Consider the following 27,765-nt stretch of genomic DNA (forward strand, 5'->3'; position numbering starts at 1 on the left):
TAACTTCGGTTCCCTGGCACCTCACTACCAGATGTTGCTGGTTCCTCATCTGCCCTGTCATGGTGAAATACTTTACTGCCCAGCTCATACTCAGTTGGTTTGTTTCCAACATGGAAGCTGGCTTCCCCTGTGGGCTTTGTGCTTCCCGTGGGATAAATCTTCCCTTCACCCAGTGGTGCAGAGTGCGGCCCATGCATATGTTCTCATGGGATCATCCCCCATTTATCCTGCCTGGTTCTTCCTGGTACATTAGACTGGAGGCTTCTTCGGAGCAGGGACTGTGTTTTGATTTTTCTTTTACCCCCAGTGCTTCACTCAGGTTGTTGTTTAGTTGTTTTTCAGTCATGTCTGACTATTTTTGATCCCCTTTGGGATTTTCTTGGCTCTTCAGCTCATTTTACAGATGAGGAACCTGAGACAAACAGGGTTAAGTGACTTGCCCAGGGTCACAGCTAGGAAATGTCTGAGACTGGATTTGAACTCATGAATATGAGTCTTTTTGACACAAGACTCGATTTGAATTCACGAATATGAGTCTTTTTGACGTGAGGCCCTGTGTTCTCTCCAGTGTGCACATAGCTGATACTTAATAAATGCTCGTTGATTACTTTTTAATAACATTATAAATTACTAAGGGAAGCAATGTAGACAAAGAAGTTGACTTAAGTCTTGCTTCTAACACCACCTGTGTGACTTTGTTTATCCCAGGCAACTTCCTAAGACCCAGTGATAGAGAAGGCCCATGTGCGTTGGTAGAGAGAGATTCCTCACTGGAGAGTTCCCTGTGTCAAGTGAATCTAAGGCCCAGACCAATAATTATAAATCAAAAATATAAAGGTTGTCTTAGAGCATTGTTTGGGGGCACTGAACATAAATACAATAAATTAAACTTGCTTTGAAATATTTCTATTTAAGCCAATAAAATTCGACCCCCAAGGGCCATCATTTTCCAATTACTTCTCCAAGCATCCATCGGAATTCTTGGTTAATTCTTTCCCATTTTCTCTTCTATGACTATGACCAGTGTGTACTCTAGCCTCGTTCTGCTCCCTTCTTCCCTTGTGTAATTTCATTAAAGTATTTCCCGATTTTTTGATATTACTCCTACTTGTTGGTCTTAATTATGTTAAAGTATTTAATTTCATTAATGTATTATAATTTATTCAATTATCCACCTAGTGTTGAATATTTAGGTTGATTCCAGTTTTGTTTTGTTCTTGGCAATGCTAAGTAACATTGCTATGAAAATCTTTGAACTGTCAGCTTTATTTATGGTTGGGTTTCTTTGATAATACTCTAAGGGTATATTCCTTGCAATGGACTTACTGGGTCAAAGGGTAGGATTAATTTTATGCCTTTTACTGAACATTGTGAGGGTTTCCACCCAAAAAGATCCTACAGGTTTACGGATGGATGAACCAGTTTCTCCACAGCTTTGCCAGCATTGAATGTTCTGCAGTACTAACCCCGGGTGATTCTTGCATAAATCCTCCCTCCAGGCTCTGCCCAATGCCGGAAGCCTTTCTCTTGATCTCTGGCCCATTTCTGTTTATATATGTTCTTGGTGATAAGTTGGAATGCGTCATCACCTTGCTAGTGTGTTACAGCATTCTTATGCCCACCCACCATGGTTTTCCCAGCTCTCTTTGGGTCATAGTTGGAATGGCTCAACAAAATAATTATTTCCAAACAGAGTTATGTGATTCATTCACCTTTGTCTCCATTTTTAGAAAGCAGCCAGTTAGCTTCCTTTACTGCTAAGTAGCCTTGTCACCTTTTCAGCCTTCCTAATTTACTTAGACAGATGGATAAGATGGAAAAAAGGTGAAAATAGAGGAGAGTTTGGATGTGACGTCAGAGCCAAGATGCTTTGTGTGGGGTTGAAATTTTGGGTAATATGGCAAGATGAATCTTGAATGGAGGAGGGGCTGCATTAGGAGAGGCAGGGCTTCACAGGAGAAGGAACTGATAGGCCCCTTGTATTCGGCCCAGTTCTGACCGCCTCTGGTGCACCATCTTCAGTTCTGGGCCTTCTAGCTTGGGAAGGACACTGATGAGTAGAAGAGTGTTCAGAGGAGACTGCTGACATTGAGAGTCCTTGCCAGGGAAGAATGAGTTAGGTGAAGTGGCAGATTTAACCTAGAGACAAGAGTTAGGGAGACATTTGAGTCATCTTCTGGTATGTGGTGGGCTGTCTGTCATCTGGAAAAGAGATTGGACGTGGTCTGTTTGGTCCTAGAGGGCATGACTAGGAGCAGGTGCAAAGAGGCACATGTGGGAACGACACCAGGTAAAAATGCTAGGTCATTGTAGGTGTCTGTAGGTTGATTGGTGTCATTAGCGTCCCTTTTATTGGAGTCATCCTACAAGTAAACCACTATTGAGGTTGGACTGTTTGTCAGGTACAGACTGGATGAGATGACTGCTTAGGATGGTGCTGGAATTCAGATCCTTGACCATCACATCATACCAGAAATGATTCCCAATAGCGCCTAAATAGAGAAAGCCTTTTCCTCTAGATGAACCCAGGGACCAGTTTTACATTTTCTTTGATTAAGAGCTCAAAATTCTAGAGGGTAGGTCAGGGGGTCTGTCCCCCAGAAGATTACATTCCAAGCATCCTTGGAGGATTGTGCCAGTAAGACACAGTTATGGGTTGATGGAAAAATCACAAGCTCTCAATTTGAGTTGGGACCAGGGGATCATAGATCAGAGGACTTGGGAAGGATCTTTAGAGGTTATTTCTTCTACCCCTGCCTCCATTTTAGGAAACTGAGGCCTGATGGCAGGAAAATGAGGTGTGAAATATTATACAGGTTGTAAATAGAAGAGTAGAAATTTGAAACCAGTCCTTATGATCTTCTTGATTGTGTGTTGTTTTCCCTACATGTACCTGCTGCATCTCTGTTGGGGAGACAGAAATTTTGTGTTCAGATATTGGCCCTCTTCCTCCTGTGTGACCTTGGCAAGCCAGTCTCTCCGGGTCTCAATTTTCTAATCTGCCAAATGAGAGCTTTGGATCTAATTTTAATTTGAGAAATAGGAAGTGTTTCGTATGTGCTAAGTACCTGTAATACCAGGATAAAATGGAAACATTCCCTACCTTTAGGGATCATAGGGTCATAGATTTAGGACTGAGAGAGAACTTAGCAGCCATCTTGTTATTCAGTGGTTTTTAAAATTTGTGTCTGACTCTTTGGGACCCCATATGGAGTTTTTTGGCAAAGATACTGGAGTGGTTTGCTATTTCCTTTTCCAGTTCATTTTACAGATGAGAAAACTGAGGCAAATAGGGCTGAGTGACTTGCCCAGGGCCACACAGCTAGTAGGAGTCTAAGGTCAGATTTGCACCCAGAAAGATGACTCTTCTTGACTCCAGGCCTGGCACTCTATCCACTATGCCACCTAGCTGCCCAGCAGTTATTTAGCAGTTTAGGAAACTGAGGCCTGTAATAGGACTTATAAACTTGGACCAAGGATACACAGGTTAAAGTGTCACAGTTAAAGCCTCGGATTTCAAATTTAGCTCATTTTGCTCTGAGGTTATCCGGTGCCAAAGTCAATGCTGATTCTGTAATGGTGTGATGATGGGATACAAGATGGATGCACCTCTACAGAATGATACAATGCAATTTCAAGAGGGAGCAGTAAGAAGTAGCATGGCTGAGACCTCTTTGGAACACAAGGCAAGGGTTGAATCTAAAAGAAAACTAAGGACTCTAAGAGGCCAGGGTGAGGTGAGAGCATTCCAGGCACAGAAGTAGGGGATGGAAAGCCTAGGCTAGTGACACCTAGTTAGAAGCAGCTGGCCTTTGTAGCATACTTAATTGTATATTTTGCAAAGTGCTATACGGAAGGTGGCTGATTAGATCATCACAACAACTTTGTAAAGGTAGGTGCTGCTGTTATCAACCTGTTTTATAGAAATAAATAGAGGCTGAGATTCAAGGACTTGCATAGGGTCACGGGTCAATGGCTACATTTGAACTCTGGTCTTCCTGACTCTAAGACCCACAGTAGGTCAGTTTGACTAGAAGGCAGAGTAAATGAAGGGGAGTTAAATAAAACAAAACTGAAGATAGAAAGATAGAGGTGAGGAGCAGGTTTTGGAGGGCTTTAAATTCCAGGCAATAAAGACCAAAGATAGTTTTAGGAATGCTTCCGGTGTTTGCTCAAGAGAGGGAAATTTCTGAGTTTGAGACTTTGTCCTCAGAGTAACTGGACTAGATAATGTCTGAAGGCCTTCTGAACTGTGAGCTCTGTCAGAGTAATGACTTGCTCAAGGTCACCTGGTTAGTGAGCAGATGTGGAAATAAAACACCAGCTCTCAAGTTTGACTTATTATGATGCAAGGGTCCTGTAATTTCAAATGTGTTGGGTTGTTGGCAGTTTAGAGAGCTACATTCTAGAACTTCATTATGCAGTATAACAGAACACCAGCGGTCCATTTGAAAGTTTTCCATCAAAAAAACTTGACCAAATTTCATTTTCTGGTTTATGAAAGGAAATTTATCTTAAAAAAGTAACAAAAACACTTTAATCAGTCACGTAGCCTTTATTAAGCACTTACTGTGTGCCAGACGATGTGCTCAAGATACAGCCAGATCATCTTTGAAGGTATGTTTCTTTCAACATGTCTTTATATGTAACTCTTGGTAGTGCCAGAATTTAATATGACCACAACTACTTGAAGGTTCTTATGGCCCTTTCAGTATCTTTGAATGAAGTTTGTTACTGTCCAAAGTACCATAATAATTTCTAAAAGGAAATTATGTAGAAGATCCTGACAGTATGATTATATCCCCCAAACCCTCAATGGAATTTTCAGGGAAGGCAGATTTAGGCTTGCTGGGAAGGGGAAAAACTTCCTCATAATTGGTGCTATCTCATCAGGGCACAGTTTGTGAGAAACAGGTTTTAATTAGATAAGAACGTACGGAGGTACTGAGTTGAGTTGGGAGCACCTCTGGCCAGCTGAGAGGTATCAGACATCCCAAATAGGAATGGGTTGCCTTGGTTCCCTTTCTCCCCCTAATTAACTGGTTTTTTTTTAAAGTTTATTTTTATTCTTAACTAATGGGTATTTCCACATATGTAGTCAAAGTGTTTTTTCTAAAGAGGACCATATGAGAAACTGCAGATCCTTATTTTAAATCACTTGCTTTTCACATATATAATAAACTCAGTAGCTTTCAAAACTGCCCTTCCTGTCTGTGCTCCTTGCTGGCCTTCCTTCTGTTTTCTTCTCTACAATTAAAAAAAAAAGTTGTTTCCATTACAGTGAGTTCCTTTGTTTGAGCAAGGGCTGAGGTGGCCACTCTTGGGGAATGGTGGAGACTGGACTATTATTTCTCATGTTCAGACTGGACTTGCTGCGATTTGAGATCCCTGGCTCTTGAGGTCTGGAGATTTGTCGACCCTCTACTCCTTCCCCAAACTTTATGCTGCCTTTTGCAAGATGGCAGCAGGGAGATGCTGAGAGGCAAATGTTTGGAGTGTTCTTATTATCTGCCCTCTGGAGGACATTGCCAAAAAGCTGATGGAAAGATGGAAGCAGTGTCAGTGGCGGTGTTCACAAGTTGTCCTGCCTGAGCAGATGGTGCTGGGGAGAAGAAACTGAGATCGTGCTGATCCAGAGGAAGCAGCCAAGCTAGCGCAGAAGCCCACAAGCTGGGCAGCTGACAAGGGCCTATGGACTTGGCAAGGCTGAGAACTGTGTGCAGCCCAGGGGCCTGTGGAAGTGGAAGGAGCCTGCTTGTATGATATGCTAAGAAAAAACCCCCCACGAATCAGTCCCTACCCCTCTTTGGTTGCTGATTATAAGGGGAGTGATTCTGCAAAGGAATGCAGCAAAACCTGATATCTTCTGCAGTGTGCCCTAATGTGTATCAATCAACATCCCCGAAAGGTGGATGAGACCAGATATGCAGTATCAGAGACTGAAAGATGGAATGATCGGTGGAGAACAGACTTTCTTAGACAAATACCCTACTGTGATTTTTGGAAGATTCTTTAAAATCAAGCAGTCAACAAACATTCATTAAGCACCTACTATGTGCCAGGCACCGTATACCATACAAAGAAAGGCAATGGTGGGGTCTGGGTGACTCTGGTGCTTACTACCTGTCTTCTCTTGGGGAAGTTACTTTGCCCTCAGTTTCCTTGTCTGTAAAATGAGGAGGTGGGACTAGATGGGCTCTTGAGTTCCCTTTCACCTTTAGCTCTAGGATCTGTGAATGCCTCCTGCCACTCACTGCCTATAGGACCTTGACCAAGACCCTTCTTTCTCTTGGCTTGATTTTCTTTACCTCTTAATGTGGATATTGGACTAGCTGGCCCCGAAGACCTCTTTTGTCTTTAAATCTATGCTCTTCATAGACTTCCTGTGAGATAAATATGATGGGTATTATCATCGCCGTTTTACAGAAAAGGAAGCTGAGTCTTAGAGAAATGTGACTTGACAGGTGGTTAGCAAGTGTTGGAGAGGGGATTGGAACCTAGATCTTGGTAACTCTAATATTTTAAGCCCTGGACCATGCTGTGTCTTCCTGCATGACTAGTTTTATGATCTTGGGCAAATTTGGATGGATCGCTCATTTCTAATTCAGATCTGTGATTGTTGGGAGCTTTTCTCCCCACCTCCTTCCATCCTAGACTTTGAATGGCTTCACTGGTGTCTGAAAGCTGAGGTGGGGCCTTCATTTGCACTAAGCCCCCAGACTTCTGAAGGGGTAGTTAAGGTGTGCCATGGGTGGGGTGCCTTCTCACTGGCCAAAGAGTTGATAAGAAAGGAAGAGGAGAGGGACACTGTGAGCCGGTTTTGTAATTAGCAGTCAGTCACTCATACAGCATTCGTTATGTGCTGCTGATGTGCCAGGCACCATGCTAGCTGACGGGGTTACAAAGGTGGCATTGGTTTACCAGAGTAACTTACTCTGAACTTTGAATAGTGCATGACTGCTTTGCCGGAGTTTATCAGAAGCACCTTCAGCTCCACCATCCATTTTGAGATATCTTTTTTCTTGGTCGTTTGTTCAACAAATTATTTGTTTAGGAGACTGGGTCTCCCTATTACCCTCCCCCAGTTCAAGCTGAAAGTGCACCCAAGCCCTTTGGGACTCCTCCCTACTGCTGCTGGGTACTTCCTGAAGCATTGATCTGTACAATTTCTGCCCTTGTCTGGTTTGCATGGTGACCCCTTGCTCCTTGGGGCTCACCCTGTCAGTGACAGCTTAGTGTAGAGAATAGGAGTTACAGGTGTGTGTCACCCATCCAGCCCCACAAATTATTATTAGGTATCTACTATGCGGCTGACGCTGCCCTGGGCAGCTTATAGTCCAGTGGGCAGAGGGAGAAGGAATGCAAAATGGACACTTTTAAGTCAGTACAAAATTTAAACCAAGTAAATTTGAAGTAATTTTTTTTGGGGGGAAGAGGGACAGGGAGGAGAAAAGGCCTCATAGAAGGAACCAATTGATGTGAGTCTTGAATGGAGGTAGAGTTTCAGAGAGATGGAAATGTGAAATAAATACAGAAAGGTTGTTTGGAGCCAGACTGCCAGTCAGAGGGGATCCCCTGGAGCTTCTGGGGGCTGGCATGACAGGACCAGGTTTTGGCTTTACGAATAGGAGCTTGGCAGTTGTGTGGATGACAGGTTGAAGGGAGGTGGGGGAGGAACTTAGTTATATTCAGACTTTTGACTTAGAGAATCACTGATTTACCAATAAGTGACTCATTGAAGAGTGACTCAGGCCAGGCTTCTGGTGTCTAAACTGCCAGAACTCTGCTTCTGTTCTGAGCTGAGTTACTAAGCTGAAAAAACAACAGCAGCCTTTTTCAGAAAATAATATTTCCTTTGGACAAAACTGGTTGCCCAAAAGGGTAGGAGGGGGAAGCTGGTGATGGTACAACTTCGAGAGTCTTCTCAGGTCAATGCATCGATTTGGCAAGTGCCTACTGTGCGTCAAGTGCTGTGTGAGGGATGAAAAGACCAAGGAAACATTGTCTCCCTTCTAAGACCAGGTCTTTTGGAAGTAATAACAGCCCAACGAATATTTGTTAAGTGTCCAGTCTGGGCTGATGCCCCTGCGCAGGCCTGTCTAGCCGTCTGTCCGCACCAAGTCCGGCAGCAGAAGCCAAGGCCACAAGGCTGCCCAAGGAGGGCTGAGCGGATCCGTCTCAGAGATGATGTGCTCAGCAGCCATGGCGCTGGACCTTGAGCCACTATCCTTCCAGCTGGGGTGAGAGAAGGATGCCCAGTTTCTAAAGAAAAAAAAAATTAGCTAGTGTGAGCCAGGTTACTTTACTCTTCTCTGGGGATTAACAAAAACAATGCCTGTCTTCAAGAAACTTACATTCTACTGAGGGGAAACAACCCATGGACCTAAGTAGAGTTTAGGGAAAACTGAGGTGAAGAGAAGGTTCTCAAATGGAGGAAGGAGGAAGGGGAGCCCTGAGCTGTGCAGGAATACCAGGATTCCCAGAGGTAGAGGGAGGCATGGAGCATTTCTTCTTCTTCTTTTTAATGTATTTATTTTATTCTGAACTAATTTGGACATTGCCACTTGAGGTCTTCGAAGCGAATGCAAGCCCTTCGTACTTCCTTGGAAACCAGAGCTTGGAAATGCATGTTTCTGGGTGGCAAACAGTCAACAGACTTGAGAGCTTTATGATTTTGAAGTCAGCTTTCAAAAGTTAATTTCTTTTATTTTTATATCACCTTTGATTCTTATTAAATATCTTCCTTTCCTATAAAAAAGGGCTGCAAGAGTAAGTCAGCAGAGCTTAGCACACATTAACCAGTCTGACCTCCTCGGTGGAGTTTCCTATTCAGCCTCCACCTCAGCAAAGACAGGAGGGAGGAGCCTGCCTATACCCGTCTCCTCTTGGGGACCATGCAAGCTGTTTGCTTATTCCCTTTCTTTAGAAGTAGCTTTGGGTCTGGCATTTTGTTGTTCAATTCTTTTTCAGTTGTGTCTGAGTCTCTGTGACCCCAATTTGGGGTTATCTTGACAGAGATACTGGAGCAGTTTGCCATTTCCTTCTCCATCTCATTTTACAGATGAGGAAACTGAGGCAGACAGGGTGAAGTGACTTGCCCTTGAACATAGTAAGTGTCTGAGGCCAGATTTGAACTCAGGTCTTCCTGATTCCAGGCTCAGTGCTCAATCCACTGAGCCATCTAGTTGCCTTCAGCCTGGAATATTGGAGGTGCTTCATAAATGCTTGTTGACCGATTTGATCCCTGGCCACAGGATGATGACTTAGCAGGAAACGTAGTCCAGTATGGAGATTCTTCATTTGAGTTCATGCATAGATTTTGTGGCACCTGGGCACGTGGACAGAGGATGGCACATCTTTATTTTTATCTCATTCTAATCAGAATGGTAGCCTTTCTTTCTATTATGAGTATAGGCAACAAAACATCTTGAGAAAGGGCTCCTCAGCAGGCGCCTTCCCCAAGTACCGCCCAAGGGGTCCACGATACCCAATAGGTAAAGAAAGCTTCCCCAGTGCAATGTGAGGAGGAGAAGCTGGATTTATGCCCAAGAGACGTGTATTCAGATCCAGATTCTGATGGCGTTCTGTGTGATCTTGGGCAAATCATTTACCCTTGCTGAGGTTCAGTTTCCCCATCTGTAAAATAGGCTATCCCCAAAACAACACTCCCTACCTCATAGGATTGTTGCGAATAAAGCTGTCAGCTTTAGAGCGTCATCGCTTCAGACCTGAAGGGGACCTAGAAGTCTTCTGGTCCAGTCCACCCATTTTACAGTTGAGGAATCTGAGGCCCAGAGATGATGACTCAATTGCTCTTGCAAAGCAGCAGATATTAAGGAGCAGATTCTTTGACTCCAGACCCTGTCAGTGCATTATACCACCTTCAGTTGTTGTTTTAATGGGGACTGTTACTTCTAGTTTCTGTAGATGAAATGAGTTAACCTTGCAAACACTGAAGTGCTTTACATAGGGGGGAAGAGGAACCTCCACTTTCTTATGCCCATTGGAATCAGAGCATGACCCATCAGGGTTGCTGGAACCCGCCTTCTGCCTCTCCCCTTTTATCTTGAGAGCTGCAGCATGGCTAAGAAGTGATTCATATTACTTCTTAATATTCAGGACTCATAGAGAATTTCAGGAAGAGCATCCTCTTTGGAAGAACACATCTCTTCCTGTTGGGAGGTCAAGTCTGGCCTTGATTTGGTGACAAATGGGTCACTGTGCTTGTCCTTGGGAACCAGCTCGGGGAGGAGACGATCGCCTTCAGGAGTGATAGAGTGGTTCAAGAGTGCCTTGATGTATATATCCTGCTGTGAATCTAGAGTAGTAAGGAAATAGATGTTCTGGTTAATCAAGTAATCTGGTCAACTAAAAGTCACATAGGGCAGTGTGAATAGTGGAGGGAGTGTTGGGATTTGGGATAGAGAGGCAGGTTCATATCCTACCTCTGATATGCCCTATATTATACCGAGCAGTTCACTTATTGCCTTCGTAGTGTAGTTTGGAGTCAGAGGTCTTGAATTGGAATCCCATTTTGCATTGATTTACCTGTGTGACTTTGGGAAAGTCACTTAAATACTTCTGTCCTCTCATTTGTTCTCATTTGTAAAATGAAGTTTAGATTGCACATCTCCAGTTGCTTCTAGCTCTGCATCTATAATCATATGAGCCTTAAGCAACACCCCAGGACTTACCGATTAGTGGTAGGATCTTATCTTCATTAATCAATCAGAAAACATTTTTCCAGTGTCTACTTTATGCTAAGCAGGGGAGATACTAACAGAGGCAGAAGACAGTGCTTGCCCTCCAGGAGCTCACGATCTCTTGGGGAGACAAGATGCAAACCAGTATATACAAAGCTAGCCATGTACAGAATCAATAGAATTAACCAAGGGAAGGCACTGGAATTAGACTGCGTTGGGGAAGGCTTCCTGTAGAAAGTGGGATTTCAGTGGGGACTTAAAGTCAAGGAGGTGAGGAGTCAGATGAGGGCATCTGGAGAGTCAGGAGCTGGCGTCTTGTTTGTGGGTCATCCAGTGTCACTGGATGAGAGAATGGGCTAAGGGTAAGGTGTAAGAAGACTGAAAAAGTAGGAAGGAGCTTTGAATGCTAACTGAGGATTTTGTATTTGCTCCCAGAGGCAATAGGAGGCTGTTGGCTTTACTGAGGAGGGGGTCCTTCATGGTAGTGTGGGAGATCATAGATAGGAAAGGGTGGTAGGTTGAGAATTGGAAGGAACATTTGGGGTCATCTAACCCAAGCCACTCATTTTGTGGAGGAGGAAATGGTGAGGGCCAGGGCAATGAAGGAACTTGCCCAGGGTCCTCCCCTCTCCTCCTGCTTCTTTCCAGGTGTTTCATTTGGGAAAGTTTCCGTGTTTTTCCTCTGATTTCCAGTGGTTCCCCACCCAGCCAGTATGTGTCAGAGGGGAGAGCTGAACCTAGGCCTTCCTGATTCCTCTTGGATCAACTGTCTCCGCTATGCTGCACTGTCCCTGAATCTGGACCAAATCTCTGTCATTTAGTTATTGGTTATTGAAGATGGTTTCACTGACAGAACCCCACACTTCTCATTTTATATCTCAGAAACTCTGGCCCAGGGAGAGACAAGTGCTTCAGGTTCCCCCCTCGCCCAGATCTGCCCTCAGACAGGAAGAAGCAGAGAGGTATTCAGATCCCAGTTCTCCACCTTCAGACCCAGAATTCTTCCATTGCTTTCTCCCTTTGATGATGGAGAAGCCTGTTTAACCAGACAGTGTGGCGGCTAATCAGGTCCTAGCACATGCCAGGTGCTAGGAATAGTAGTACAGAAAAAGAAACCGTCCCTGTCCTCAGGGGCTTACAGGGGAGAAAACATACATATGTACATATATATGTACATATGTAAAATATGAATACATATTGCGTCAGAGTAAAATGAAGAAATAAAAATACAGATGAAGTAGTTTGGGAGGGAGGCCGTTGTACAAGTTAGACAAAGTTCCATTGAGATGGTTGTGCCTGAGCCATACCTTACAGTGGGTCATGTAGCTTGTGGGAATGTAGAATCGGATTGGGACATCGTCATTAATAATTAGTGTGGAGTTCTCTAGTGATCTGCAGTTCGAAGTATCTTTTTCCTTTTCATAACCTTGAGAGGTGAGTAGTGGAGATATGGGATGTTTCAAAAGTCCTCATTCAGTGTCAGGCCATCAAAGTTTACACCTTACTTAAGACTTTGGGGAGTTATCGTATAACATCTAACTTTTCAGCTGAGAAGAGAGAGGTTAAGTGGCTTCCCCAGGATCTCACAGATTCATGTGCCAAGCACCGTGCTGGGGCTGGGAGATGGAGAGACAACAATGAGACCCTTCCTGACCTCAAGAAACTTTCAGTGAAAAAACATCCAGAGCCCCCCACCATTTGTTTGTCGATGGGCTCCTCGTGCCTCTCACAAAAGTCAACTTTAAAATGTCTAACACTCCCCCCATTCCCATGCACACACCTTCCAAGCTTGCTGCGTCATCTGATGAGGAAGATGTCTCCCTCAGGCAGCCCCTCCCATGTTCCCCATTTATTGATGGCTAGATTATATCCTCTTCTTCCTCTTTCCTTTCTTTCCTTTCTCCTTCTCTCTGGCCTCCTGCACCCACCCCTAACAGCAACAACAGAAAAGATTTGGAGACTAGTTGGTTTTTTCCTAAACTCATGTCTTTAGGGATGAGAGAAGCATGTGTGAAAGGATGGGTGCTGTTGGAAGGGTGGATGGATCCTGGGCAGCTCACTCCAGTGAGTCATCTCCACCAAACGCCCGAAGGCCTCCTTTTCCACTTAAAATAGAATTTCTTCTGTTTATCTCTGGATGAGAGAGGGTTTAGCATCTTGGCTTGCATTTAAAGAAGAAAACCAGTTTTATCATCTTTGGAGAGTCCTCAGTGCATGATAAGGAAAGCATTTCTGAGAATTAGGGTTTTGTTTTCCCTCTTTGGGTGCTGTAGAGTGCAGTTACTGGCCACCAAGGCCTTCTGTGGGAATGGTAGAGGGCCAGCCCCTCCACCTGCCGAAGATTAATGCTATCAGTCTGGAGTTGGCTGGGGCCTCATAGCTCAGCCAGGCCAAGCCCGGAATCAGCAGAGGCAGATCACAGCCCAGGCAGGTCATCATTTCTCAGTGTAGTGGGGATGCCCCCAGCTTCCCTTTTTGGTCTTTTCAGGCATTTCCGGAATCTCTTCCTAGAAGTAGAGAATTCAGTGGAATGTTCCCTCTTGGACGAGGTTGGGGGGGGGAGGGTAGCTCTTGTTTGCTTGTTGTTAAACAACAATAACGCTTGCACACACAACTAGAAAGCGTTGTGTGTGTCACAGGAACGTAGTGCTTTGACCGTAATAACAATTTTAATTTTCCAAGGCATGCCAGGATAAATTAGTAGCAGCAGCAATATTAACTTGATGTTTGTGAAGGCTAATGTATAATATGATCTTTACAGCAACCCTGGAAAGTTGGTCCTGAAATTATTATTAACCCTTTTACAGGCAAGTAAGTGAATATTAAGGGGTTGAAGTAACTTGCTTTTGGTCACACAGCTGATGTGTTCTGCCTCACATTTCTGGTTGAATGGTTCTGGGCAAGTCATTTAACTTATGCACCTCAGTTTCCTTATCTGTAAAGGGAGGTAGGTTGGTCCTTTGGGGCTTGGTGGCCTTTGAGATTCCTGCCAGTGTTCAGTCTTTGCTCTTGTGGTTCCAAGAGGTAATATTTGAATCCAGACCTTCCGGAGACTCGAAGTCAAGCATTCTAGCTTCATGCAGCGATTCTAGCTCTTTGTCCATTTTTGCAAAGGGAAGCTGGGAGTCTGGGCTTCCTCGTCCCAAACTGCTTCTAGACCCTGAAGCAGGTTAAAATGTAACCATTCGCTTATGTCCTTAGAGGGTGAATTTCAGGGGTTCCTGGCAATGTGACGCCCACTTTTCCTGAGGCCTCTCCTCTTCTGTGACGTCTTGCTGTTCTTGGTCTTAAGGAGTCTTCAGGTGGGGTTTAGAGGTTATGGGATTGCGGGTGTGGAGCTTAGACGGACCTCTGAGGCCACTGAGTCCATTTTACGGAGGAGGAAAATGAGGCCCAGGGAGCTGAAGTGACCTGGTTCCCCCAGAGTGAACAGCAGAGCTGGGATTTGAACTGGGGTCCTATAATTTCCAAATCCAATGCTCCTTTTACTGGACCAACTTTGTGATGGGATGACATTGCTGTTTTCTGCTTTTCAAAATGGAATTCTTTCAGCTTCGGTTCACTTGAAGGACCACTTATTCTCTTGTACTGCAGACCCCAAGAATGCTTTCTCCTCTGATGACCCATAGAGCAGGCATAGTGTGCTCTTTTGGTCATCAGGATTTTCTGCCCTAGTCATCCACTCAGCCTTCTACTCACCAACTTTTCACCTTTCTCCCTCATTCTTGGAATAGATGGGGTAGCTGGGTGGTGCAGTGGATACAGCTGTAGCTCAGGAGTCAGGAATATCTGAGTATAAATCTGGCTTCATACACTTACTAGCTGTGTGATGCTGGATAAGTCACTTAACCTCTATTTGCCTCAGTTTCCTCACTTGCAAAATGGAGGTAATAATAGCGCCTACCTCTCAGAGTAGTTGTGAGGATCAAATGGGATATTTATAAAGTACAGAGCAGTGCCTGGCACATGGAGAGGGCTATGTAAATGTTAGCTGTCATCATGATTGCTACCACCACAGCCATCATCATATTCAACATCACTACCCCTACCACCACCACCATCAACATAACTGCCACCATCGCCATCATCCCCATCAACACCACCATCGTCATCATCCCTATCTACATACCACCACCGCTCTCATCATCATCATCATCCCTCTTTCATGGTCATTGAAACAACAGTGGGGGTGGTGATTCCATCCCCTTCTCTTCACTCCCCTCTTACTTCAGGACCCCTCTCTCCCTGCTGCTTCCCTCTGCTCCTCTCTGTCTCCAGTTCTTCTCTCTGTTTCCCTTTTTTCCCTCTCCTTCCTTGCCCACCATTCTCTGACTCTTCCTTTCCCTCCTCATCCTCTTCTGCTTCGGCTTTCCTCTTTTCTCTCCGAGTTGCCCAGTTCCCCATCCTTGTGCCCTCCACCGTTTGCTTCCTCTCTTCCCGTTCTCCTCCTGTATCCCTTGTTTTTCTCTCCCTTCTTTCCCTCCTCAAAGTTTCTGACTCAGTCCTTGTTATTTTCAGTATTATGGCGCTTGCCTGATTATAGACGATGACGTCTAGAGTGACTTTAAAAAAATTCCATCCTTCTTTTTAACTCACCTTCGTTTTCTTATATATCTCTCTTCCCCCCAAGAGCCATCACTGACATATAGAGTAGGGCTATACAATTATCAATTGATATTGCTGTTACTATTATTAATAATATTTACGATTTAAATTTTGAAAAAGAAAAAAATCCAGGATTGATAGGAAGTGACTAAACAATAATTCAGTTTTCTCTGTTGCTTTCCTCCCCTCCTCTCATTCAAACATATAAAATGGAAGCTCATTCAATGAGGGAGCATTTATTTATCAACTTCTAGGTGCCAGGCTCTTGAGTGGGATCTCTGTAGAGGGTATCTTCTGTCAGGGAACTCACATTCTACCATGAAGTACCTTGCAAACCTTAAAGTGTTCTGTAAGTGCCAGTTATTATTGTTATTATTAAAGAGGAGATATAGTATGTACACAAGTAATACTGAAAATTAGTCAGTAAGCATTTGCTAACTGCAATGTTTCAGGCACCATGCTAGGGGCTGCTGTTCAGCTGTGCCCAATTCTGCATGATCCCATTTGGCGTTTTCTTGGCAAACATAATATAACGGAGTGGTTTGCCATTTCCTTCTCCAGTTCATTTGACAGATGAAGAAATTGAGGCAAACAGGGTGAAGTGACTTGCCCAGGGTCACCCAGCTAGGAAGTGTCTGAGGCTGGATTTGAACTTTATCCACTGTATCATCTAGGTACTCGTGCTAGGAGCAGGTTCCAAAGACAAAAGGGAAACAAGATGCCTACCTTCAAGGAGTTTATATTATAAGGGGAAAGCATAAGCACATACAAAATGATTTGAGAAGGTCTGTGAGGACACTTAGTAAAGATTAAGGGGCCTAGGATGGGCTTCTAGAAGGACCGCTGAGCCATTTGGTTCAGTTTTGGAGGGATCCTGAGAGGTGGAGCCAAGGAGGCAATGAAGGAAATTAGTTTCCCAGATTACGAAGAGCTGTTTGTGGAAGCATTTTGGCTTCAGAAATGTTGAGATCAGTGACCTTTCGGGTATTAATTTGTTTTTCCATCTGTCCCATTCGTTTAGTGGTGGTGTGACAAATTGGAGCACTGCCTTTCTTTTCTGTGGTCACACCCAATTCCCTGAATTCAATCCTGCTAGCATTTATTAAGCACCAACCATTTGCACAGGCACCTTGTCGTGGTAGGCATTAGGTATATAAGGCTCAAACACCCTCCCTTAAGAGTCTACCTGGTCTGGATTTCTGTTAGCTAAATGGGCATGAAGAGTGGCCTGAAGCCCACTCATTTTTCAGTGGATTTGGGTCCCTCCAGTGGCCTGGTTTCAAAGAGTAAATAGGGTTTTATGCCAGTGAAACATCTTACTTGTTGGTCCCTTTACCAGCCATGACATTTTGAGAGTTGATCAAGGACAAGAGTATCTTCCAGTTCTGTGGGATAATTTAAATAATTCTTCATAATCAAATAGAGACCAAAGAAGAAAGATTTCCAAGTCTTTCCGAGTCTTCAAGAGCCTGGGACCTCCTTTAATTGGAGTTGAACAGAAATTGAGCAGAATAAGCCATTAGTTGCAGTTATTTTTTCTTAAAATGAATATTGTAGAAATATTGAAAGGTGATTTGAGGTCATGGGTAGATTACTGGGCTTGGAGTCAGGAAGACTTGTATTCAAATTCTGCTTCCCTATATACGGTATCTGTATGACTCTAAGGAAGTCACTTAACCTCTCAGTGTCCCAGTCTGTAGAATGTGGCTAATACTGCCAGTGTCTCCTATCTCCCAGGATTGTCCTGAGGATTAGATGAGAAAATGGATGTCAAATGGTTTGCCAAACTTTTGAAGTGACATGCAGATGGAAGTATTATTACATAAAATAATATGCTTTAAGGTTTGCAGAATGCTTTATAAACACAATCTCATTTGAACCTCACAACAGCCCGGGGAAGTAGGTGCTATTTTTATCCCCGTTTTACAGAGGAGGAAACTGAGGCAGACAGAAGTTAAGTGATTTGCCCAGGGTCACACATCTATTAAGCAGCTGAGGCCAGATTTAAGCTTGAGTGTTTCTGACTGCAGGCTTAGCTCTCTGTGGCAGGTCAGCTCTAGGGCTAATAGGGCAGAACAAAGCAGATTGGGGGAGATACTTAGTGCGGACTGGCCAAAGATGTGGTTAGAATGTCATTGTGATTGTCCTTCCACAGGTGTGGCCCCCGATGATCTGTCTCCTGGAGGCACTGGGCCATCTGTCTGTAGAGCAGAGCTGTGGTCTCATGATTGCAGAACCCAGAACACACATTACCTTTGGAATCACAGGATTGGTCGGTTGGAAGTTCCAACCCCACCGCCAACATCTTACTCCCTATATACTTTCACTCTGTGCCTCAGTATCTATATTCATAAAACAATGAGTCTGAATTCAGTGGCCTTTGAGGTCCCTCCAGCTTTAGATTGACAAGCTTGTAGCTGTATACATGCTTATAACTTGGGATGTTTTGTAACCTAACACTGAATTCGTCCCCTACGGAAGGGATGCTTTGCTTACATGTGGCCTTAATCAAACCTGGGCAACTGTTTAATCTCAAACACTTTTTTGTTGAAATGAGAAAATAAACAAAAAAGAAAGCAGGACTTAAATGCTGCCAGCCTATTTTGGGCACCTCAAGTTAGCCAGAAGATATTTTCCATGTTCTTTTTTATCCCTGTGAGTTTGGAGGCCTGTGTGTGTGAACACAACTTTGTTGGAGATTCCAGGGCCAGGCCTGGTGAGCCGCACTCAGGGCCTCCAAGGGAACACACTTGGAGAATTCTCTTCCTTCATAACAGTGTTTTTCCTAGGACTCGCCCACTCGGGCAGACTGAAAAGAGTGGCCAGGGCCTGGCTTCCTGGGATGGCTCTCTCTTTTCCGACCCAGATATTTGCACCTAAGCTCTGAACTCCTCTCCAGCAGCAGCCTCCTTGGCACGTTCCAACCTCTCTGGCCTGAGCGGCTTCCTGTTTTAGAAAGGGGAGGGGAGGCTGATGTTATCTCTGTCCAGGTTGGAGGAGGTGGTTCTTTCTTTTCCTGCTCTAGAGAGGAAGAGCTGGGCCTGCCAGGAGCAGCTGGGCTGGTGGAAAGGCCTTGGGGCAGCCCCTGACCTGGACGCAGTGCTCTCTGGAACCTGATCACAGAGACAAATTTTAAACTTCCCTTTGTGGATGTTAACTTAGAGACAAATGGGCGGCTCTGTGGGGAAGGCAAGATTCTGAGTCTCAGTTTGGTTGCCTGTAAGATGAATGTTGAACTAGACTCCCAGTCCTGTGAATTCCTCCTAGGGCTTCTCATTTAGTATCTGTGGGACGTTAGGGAAGGCATTGCCCTCATCTGTGAAATGAGGCAGTTGGACTACTCTCTGAGGTGCCGGACAGCTCTATGGCCATCATCTTGAGGAGGCTTGGACCAGGCGTTCTGGCCCCACGGGCCCTAGCTAACTGGGTTCTCTTGGATAGATTCAAATACAATCCAGCTTCATATCAGTTACAGGATCAGCCAGTCAATGAGCATTTATTAAGCTCCCCATGTGTGCTAGGTGCTGGGGACATGGATAAAAATCCAGCACTTCCTGCCCACAAGGAGCCAGCTTTTTCTGTTCCATAAATTGGAAAATTCATTCATCCTCTTGATTAGTACAACCAATTCAATTCGACAGGTACTTATTGAGGACCTACTATGTGTCCAGTTTTTTTTTTCAAACATCCCTTTCTTTAGATAAGAGCCTCTTGGACTTCAGGATTCATTGCTTATAATGTCAAGAACAGGGGCACAGTTAGAAATTGGGAGCAATAGTCCCCCTTTTGCCCTAATCCCTTATTGTGAAAATTCCCCCTCATTAGAGATTCTTGTTTGTTGTCATGGAAGGAGACTGCCCTGGAGTTAGACAGACCTGGGTTCAAGTCCTGTCCCTGATACATACTGTAACCTTGTGGGCAAATCACTTAATTTTTTAGTATTCTAGGCAATTCTCTAAGATTGTCAGTCTCAGAGAAAGTGCAGACCTGCACTGGTAAAGGAATTCTCTTCACCTGGGAGTTCCTTTCTTATACCTCCCTCCCTCTGTCCTTCTTTCCTCCCCCCCTTTCTTTTTCTTCCTTCCTTCTCTCCTTCCTCCCTGCCTCCCTTCCTTCTCTCCTCCTTCCTTCTCTCCCTTCCTTCTTTCCTTCCCTTCCCTCCCTCCTCTCCCTCTCTCCCCTCCCTTCCTCCCTTCCTTCCTTCCCTCCCCCCTCCAGTGCTGGTACCTTCTCTGTATTGATCATCTCCAGTTTCTCCAGTCTCTATCTTGTTTGTCCGTAGTTGTTTTCATATTGTCTCCCTGACCAGATTGTGAACTCCTTGAGGACAGGGATTATCTTTTGCCTTTTTTTGTATTCCTTCTGTTTAACACAGTGCCTGGCACATAGTAGGCACTTAAAAAACGTTTGACTGGCGTTCCTCTGCAGTGCACTTTCTCTGCCACACCTGAAGCCTAAGTTAAGCAGAGACTCGGTGTGTAGGTGTTTACTTCATAAAGGCCAAGATTTTTCCCTTTAAATAGAAAAATACTTCGTATTTCCAGGGGCCCAAGAGACGAGCAGCAGCAGCCTCCTAGGTGGATGACTCAGGCTTAATTGCTACCAGGCTGGGATAGGTTTGGGTATTTCCTATTTCCAAGATATAGCGTGACTCTACTCTGAATTCTGCGCCGTGTCTGCATGTTGTGAAGAGAAGCATCCTCTTGTTTCCAAGGGAGGGGGCTCACCAGTCCCTGGGCTGAGCCATCTTCAGCTCACTGTCCAACCTCTTGTATGTGAAGATCCATGGAATGAAGCCTGACCTGAAAGTCCTGGGAGACAAGACTCCTCCTCCAGCCTTTTCCAGGTTCACTGTCCTTAGGATGCGTTTTGTCTTTTATGAGAACATAATGGGACCGTCTGAGCTTCACCACTTGAGATAATAGTGGATACTTTCCTCCCTGGAAAGAAGACGGTGTGTCTCTTGTTAGGAAGTTTTTAATAAGTTTTTCAGGTACTTAGTTTCCAGACGGCTGCCAGTTTAACCACTAATAATCATTTGTTCAGGCAGTCCCCGTTTCAGTTCTGTTAGAGGCAAATTGATAAGAATCGGGATCAGTCAATGTCCATTCCCTGGCTCTTCTGTCATTCCATGACCCTTTGCATAGGTGACCTCTAGGGCCTCGAGGGGATGCCATAGTGCACAGAGGCTGGGGGCCCGGAGTCAGGAAGACTCAAATGTGGTCTCAGACACTTAGCAAGGTGAGTCACTTCACACTGTTTCCCTCAGTTTGCTTATCTGTCAAGCAAACTGGAAAAGGAAAGGGCAAACCACTCCAGTATCTTTGCCAAGAAAGCCCCAAATGGGGTCATGAAGAGTCAGATGCCAACAGTGTCCCTTTCAACCCTAGATCTATCTTCCTGTGAATTGATGTTTGACATTGAGAGGTAAATATATTTCCTCAATATTTCATTTACTAATGAAGACTCCTCCACTTAGACCCCTTATGAATGTGAAATGTTTCTGAGACTTTAAGGCAACAGAGGAGTGGTACATGGCATTGTTGGGAGCTCCTGTAGACCATTTAATCCTCAGGTCCAGCCACTCCTTGCCAGCAAATTGGATACCAAAGTCAGTACTTGGAAATGCTGTAACAACTTACTTTAATTTTTTACTACATCCACAAGGACAACCTATGGAATGGGGAAAATGGGAGGAGGGGAGATAGGATCAAGCAAAGACTGAAAGTGGTGTGAGCAGTACTGGAAAGCTTTTCATGTGTCTTTGTCTCCTCCCCCCTCCCTTCTTTCGTTTAATAGAATTGGGTATCCTGGCCAAGCAGTACATCCAACAAGGTCTCTTGATTCCAGATCATGTGATAACACGGCTAATGATGATGGAACTGGAGTCAAGACGGGTCCAGCCATGGTTGCTTGATGGTGAGTGGGGCGTGTGGGCAAGAGAACTTTCTAGAGACTCTGGTGGATGGTCTTCTTCGTATCTCCATGTAAAGTCTCATAGATGTGAAAATATGACATCAAAATGTTTTAATGACTAAGAAAGGCGAAAAGTGGAACAATCCCAAGGTTAATTGAATCCCAAATCTGGGGTAGAAAAGGCATCGGCATTTCATCTGTATCCGTGGTTACCACCTCAAGAATCTTTGGTTAGTAGAGGCCTAGCAGAGCCAAGACAAGCCCTCCCTGTCCTCTTAATGCTCCCCCTGAAACCAGTTCATCCTTTCTCTGGCTTGTTTGGACACAGTTATTTGCCTGTTGGTCTTCCCCATGGGAGTATGAACCCCTTGAGGTTTCTGCCTTTGTGTTTTCAGGCATAGTGTCTGACACATAGTAGGTGCTTCATGAATGCTTGCTGAATTAAATAAAGGCACAGAGAAGGTTCTTTTAGATTTTGCTTTTTATAACCGTATATGCCGCTAACACCAGACCTCTCTTCTCTATGTGGCCCATACCTGCTACCAGTTTGCAAGTCTTCCATGGACAGAAACACCTGGGAATGAGATTTCCCTTGAAAGAAGGGATGACTTTTCTAGCCTTGTATGGTGTAGGCAAAGCCCTCATCCTAGCACAGATGGTTTGCTCAAGCAAAATACCAAAGCATGCTCACCTGAGATTGCCTCTGCTTGTTAAATTTATAAAATTGCTTTATTTCAAGTGGAGCACAGTGGAAAGAATGCTAGATCTGGAGTTAGGAATCAACCCACCAACACTTAATAGGCACCTACTGTATGCCAAGTGCTATGTTAGTCACTAGGGATAGATGCAAGGACAAAAATGAATGGTCCCTGCCCTCAAGGAGTTTATGGCCTAATGCTAGGGACACCTGCACTTATAGTAGTCTATATAAAACAGGTAAAAAAAAAGATACCAGAGTCACCTTTGAAGGGAAGGCCCTAGAGACTAGGGAGACAAGGTAGAACCTTTTGAAGAAGGTGCTGCTTGGGCTGAGTCAGGAAGGAATTCAGAGATTCTGTGAGATTGAAGTGAGGACATTCCTGGCATGGAGTCTGCCAGTACAAAGGCATGGCAATGGGAGATGGGATGTGTGACAGCAAGAATGCAGACGTGGCTGTGCCGTTGATTGTTTGGTGGGAGATAATGTGCAATAAGGTTGAAGAGGCTAGCTGTATTACAGAATAGGAGGCTCAGTGGGCAGAGCATGAAGAGTCCAGAAGGTCTGAGTTCAAATGTGAACCCTTATGAGCTATGTGACCTCGGAGAAGTCACTTACCCTCTGCCTCAGTTTTTGCTGTAAAGTGGGGACAATAATAGCACCCGCCTCCCAGAGCTGTTGTGAGAATTAAATGAGACCATATTTGTGAAGCACTAGGCGCAGTCTGCTACAGAAATGCTTATTCCCTTTCCATCTCGCCCCCCACCCCCAGATGACCTAGTGCCCCAAGACAAATCTGCATGTGCCCCACATATATCCCTACACAGTTGAAACTCTAAGCTCTGCCCAAATAAATGACGACCTCACCTTGAATTAACCAAGTGTGGAAAATCTCAGTCTTACTTACTTTTTCCTTAAGTGGGGGAGGGGTGCATACCTGTCTAATATTTTACACAAGAGATATTTACTTGTAGGAGTCTTTTCAGTAGAAAATCACCCTGATTAGAGAACACAGTATGTCGGGCTCATCATATGTTACAGACACATCAGTCACAGAAGGTGAGGGAGGCAAGCCCGTCACGAATATTCTTTCCATTTAAAATCATCTTTTAATTTATCCAAGTGATCTGTTTTGTCTTCCCCTTAATTTGGTCAAACTCCAGTTTTTCAGTGATGGGGCCTAGACACTGATACAGACTAGTCAAGGCTAGGACTTGGGATGGGATCGGTGGTTTTATTAATAGGGAGAACGTCCAAGTGAGGAAGTTCCCTCTGCCAGTGCATGTTGGTATCTTTGCAGCATGTAAGCACTTATTGTGCTCCAGACCATGTGAAACCAAAAAAGCCAGAAACCCAATTCCTGCCCGCAGAGTGCTCACCCTCTAATGCTAGAGATATCCTGCCAAAAAGTGTACATGAATGTGGGTGGATAGACAGATGGATGACTGGATGGATGGCTGGAATGACTTAGAGCTGGCTGGTAACCCTGGCTTCCAAGTTCATTCAAACTTGTCATCTGACAGATGAGGAAATTGAGGTCCAACAAAGAGATGTCATTTGGCTACAGTCACCTGGCTTGTAAATAACAGAGCCAGGATTTGAACTTGGGTCTTCTGATTTCCATTTCAGGAGATGTTCTTTCTCACAACCACAGCTGTTTCTCATAGTGTATTTGTCTTTTTCTTTGAGGCTTATTTCTTCCTTTTCTTAAAGTACTCGGTGAGGCTCTCTGCCCCTGACATGTCCAAGGAGGGTGTGGTCTCCATGTTCTCTGTTTATTCCCCTTGTTCAGGTGACATATATGTGTGCATATGTACACAGACATGCGTGTATATAAATATAATATAAGCATGCATGTGTGGCTGTCCATGTACAGGTATGCATATGTGTGCATGTGTGTGATAAGCATAGACATGTGGGGGAGGTGTGAAAGGTGTTTGACCAAAGGGAAGATCAAGAAAGAAATCCAAACTGATGGAGAACTAGAAAGCTCCATGATCCAGATGGCTCTGCAGCCGGGCATCCTGCAAATGGTGGGTGGGAGGAGAAAACACTGAGCCAGCCAGGCTTGGGGGTGGGGTCAGGGGGGCACCTCCTTGAGGGTTGTGTGGGCCAGCCTTGAGCTGGAGAACAAGCTGCCTTCACTCTGTCCCTCCTACCCCCATCACGGTTGATGAGATTACATCTGTTTGCAGCTTTGGGGTAGTTTAAATCAGAGATGTCACCCTCCCAATGGCAAAACACCTGAGTGCTGTGCAGCCAGATTAAGATATAATTGGGAGATATTTAACCAAGTCAATAAAGATATAAGACAACACTAATGTCAGTTTGTGGTTTTCTCCATCAGTATGCGAGGGAGGGATCCATTTCTGTTGGTTTAAACTATTAAAGCGTAAAGCTGCATTAGGACTTTTAGGATGCTCTGTGTGTGTGTGTGTGTGTGTGTACACAATTTACATATGTATGTTTATACAAACAATACACATGTCTATGCATGTGTATGTCTGTAAATATGCACACACCTAAGTACACACGTATGTACATAAACGCACGTGTGTGGCATACTGCTGCCTTTTAGCTTTTACATCACCCACATTTCCCAGTGGAAATGGATTGAGAGATACCATGCTTTAGACTAGGAAGACCCGGAATCAAATCCAGCTTCTCTGACACTTACTGAAAGCATCACCCTGGGCAGATCACTCAAGCCCTCAGCTCTCTGGGTAGTTCTCTTAGAACTAAGTTGCAGAGAAGTGCCATCTGTGGAAGGAATTTCCACCTCAGGGAATTCCCTTAAACCTTTAACGGATATAGTCATTATCCTATATGTTCTCTCTCTCTCTCCTCCTTTTCCCAGAGAGCCATCACTTACAACAAAGAATGACGAAGACAAAAAAAATAATCCAGCAGAACTAATGAATATTAGAAAAGTCTGATGATGGATGTATGTGGTATTCTGCACCCATTGTCCCCCACTTCCATCAGAGTATCCTTGTAGAGACTGGTCTGACATAGGTGCCAAACTCATTTTGACCTTTGGTCTGTTTGGTGTGGCATGAGGGAAAGAGCCCTGGATTTGGAGGCAGAAGGCCTGGGTTCATATCCTGACTGGATCACTTTCTACCTATAGCAGCGCCTGGCACATGGGGATTGGTTAAGCAGTGTACATAGAAAGTGTTTAATCAGTGCTTATTCACTGGCCGTGACTGACCTATGATGTTTTAATACAAATAATGTGATTTTTCTGAGCCTCGGTTTCCTGGTCTGCATAATGAAGGGGCTGGGTTAGATGGCTCCTGAGGTCTTATCCAGCCCCAAAGAGAGAATCCTATGACTCTCTGGTTTGTTGGATAGCTGTTGGGCTCCACTGCTGCCTCCTGTGTGATGCCCATTGAGAATCCCCCCAGTTATGGTGCTTCCTCCCAGCATGACTGTATGTTACACTGTGTACATATATATTATATATGTGTGTATGTATGTATGGAATGATGGAAAAGAGTCCAGGGTCCATAGCCTGCCTCTTCTGCTTCCTCTCCATGGCCTTGGGTAACCTCCCTTGACTCTGGTTGCTTCATCTGGAAGGGGGTCTCCAGGATGCTTTCTAGATCCAGGATCCCATGCTCTTGTGCAGAGGCTTCATGGGTAACTGGCCTCAGAATCAAGGAGACCTGGGTTGAAGGTCCTGCATGAACAGACTGTATAACCCTGACCCCACAGTGCCCATGTGGGGCAGCTCTTTAGTATGATACGCTACAGAACAGACACCACTCTCTATTGGTGCAGGGAGTTTGTTCGTTAAGAGTTCACATACCACTGAAATGTCAGGCAGGGCATCCTCTATATACGCATGTATGATTACATAAACATACATGTGCATGTGTATATACATGCTTATCTTTGTGTTTTCTGCCCCAGTAGAACATAAGCTCTCTGCCTCAGTATCCCCTTACACCCAGCACATGGCTCACCACAATGGGGCCAGTGACACTGGCCTCCCTGTCTTACTTTGAGAAGGACCTTCCATCTCCAGACACCAGCACAGCCATTTCCCCAACTGTCCCCCTTGTGCCTGGTACCTTTAACCCTCCTCATCTCCACTTCTTGCCTTCTGGCTTCCTTTTCTGGTCCTCCTTACCTTTGGGGCCTTCTTTTGAGAAGACCCACACATTATCCTTTCTATAGCCTGCTTGCTCCTAGTAGTTCACACATTGGCTCCCTCATTGGTCTGTGAACTGGGACTGTCTTTGTCCTTCTTTGTATCCCAAACCTTCAGCCCAGTCCCTGGCACCTAGTAGGCGCTTAATAAATGTTGGTGGATTGATGGGTAGCAGGAGCTTAATAAATGCTTGTTGATTTGCTCTAGCAGGGAGAGGCATTGTCCACTTCATGTGGAGCTCATAATTAGATTTAATTAGGAAATCGAAATGAAATCCTTTGACTCCTTAAAAGAGGGAATTATCAATCAACCAGCAAACATTTATTAAATACCCACTACGTTCTAGTCTTGAGATACAAAAATTACTATGAACCAGCCTCTGCCCGTGGGGTGCTTACATTGTACAAGGAGAGTCTTCAGGTGCAGATGCAAATGTGTACAAAGCAGCCTCACAGTAATTATAAGGGGAGGGGTTTTGGGGAGGTGAAGGCAGCACCCACAGTTGGGGGAAGCAGCGAGGGTCTTCTGCCAGTAATATGTGTTTGATTTGAGCTTTGAAGGAAATCAGGGCTTCTGAAAGAGAGAAGGCATGGGGCCTTTTCCCCAATAGGACTGCCTTTGGTTGGACTCTTAAAGCACCATTATTAAGCAACCTGCAGTTTTTGTTTGAAAGGTGCTGGTAGAAAATAGAATACGTTGAACTTTTGCAGCCTTGAGCAGGCAAAGATTATGTGAAAATATGACTTGAGAAACATGATTCTGGGAGCCAGTGGTCATTCAGATTTTATTGAGGGGAGCTAAACTCAATGGAAGAAAATTGGTTGAAAGACACAGTAATTAAAAAATACCAACTTCCTCTTAGTCCAAAGGCCTGGATTAGTGATGGCTACTCCGGGGTGACCCTGGTGCTGTGAACACCTGACCAAATCTGGGCTGACTCAATTGGCTTTGGGTCTAGGCGCTGACCTAGGTGTTGGTGCTTGGGGGTTGCTGCAGTTGTCTGGATTTTTCCATGGATTCTTTTGGTCCTAGTACAAAGGTCTGAAGCAGCAAGATGGTTGGGGTGGAGTGGGAGAAGCTGAGGGTTCAAGTGAGAAAAGGATGGAACTTGGAATCAGAATATAATAATAACAGATAATAATTATGTATATATATAAATAATCATGTAGAATAACAATAATAACTAGCACTTAAAGTTCGCAAAGTACCTTATAATCTTATTTGATCCTTACAATCATCTTACCCATTTTGCTTAAGAGGAAACTGAGGCAGATAGAGGTTACATGTGAATCAGATTTGAAATACAGGTCTTCCTAAGTCTCAATCCAGTCGTCAATCCCCTGTGCCACTTGACTCTCTCTTGGGATAAGATCATAGATACAGGGCTGGAAGGGACTTCAGAGGTCACCTAGCCCATCTTTATTTTACAGAGAAGGAAACTGAGGCTAGAGAAGGTAAATCATTAGCTCAAGGTCACAGTGTCAGAAGACTTAGGATCTTGTTCTGATCCCGCTGCTTAAGACCCAGTGAGGTTTTGGGGAAGTTACTCTAGACCTTGGTTTCCTCCTCTGTAAAATGAGGGGAGTGGATGAGCTGTCCTCTGGGGTTCTTTCTAGCTCTGAATCTATGGCCCTGTGTTTAGAGCTCAGCGTGGGATCAGAAGGACTCCATAGGGTCCTTCCATCCAC

General features: G+C 44.6%; 1 protein-coding gene across 4 annotated transcripts in view; it reads left to right on the forward strand.

The window, feature by feature from the left end:
- The window catches only part of AK4 (adenylate kinase 4), an 88,879-nt gene that overhangs the window by 26,419 nt on the left and 34,695 nt on the right, over positions 1-27,765 (forward strand). For all 4 annotated transcript variants that reach the window (XM_072649747.1, XM_072649746.1, XM_072649749.1 and 1 more), the window contains one exon: positions 21,108-21,227. In XM_072649747.1, coding sequence (XP_072505848.1) covers positions 21,108-21,227 — 120 coding nt within the window. The remainder of the gene's footprint in view (positions 1-21,107; positions 21,228-27,765) is intronic.

Source organism: Notamacropus eugenii, chromosome 2 (genome assembly GCF_028372415.1).
Source record: "Notamacropus eugenii isolate mMacEug1 chromosome 2, mMacEug1.pri_v2, whole genome shotgun sequence".
In the NCBI taxonomy this organism is placed as follows: Eukaryota; Metazoa; Chordata; class Mammalia; order Diprotodontia; family Macropodidae; genus Notamacropus; species Notamacropus eugenii.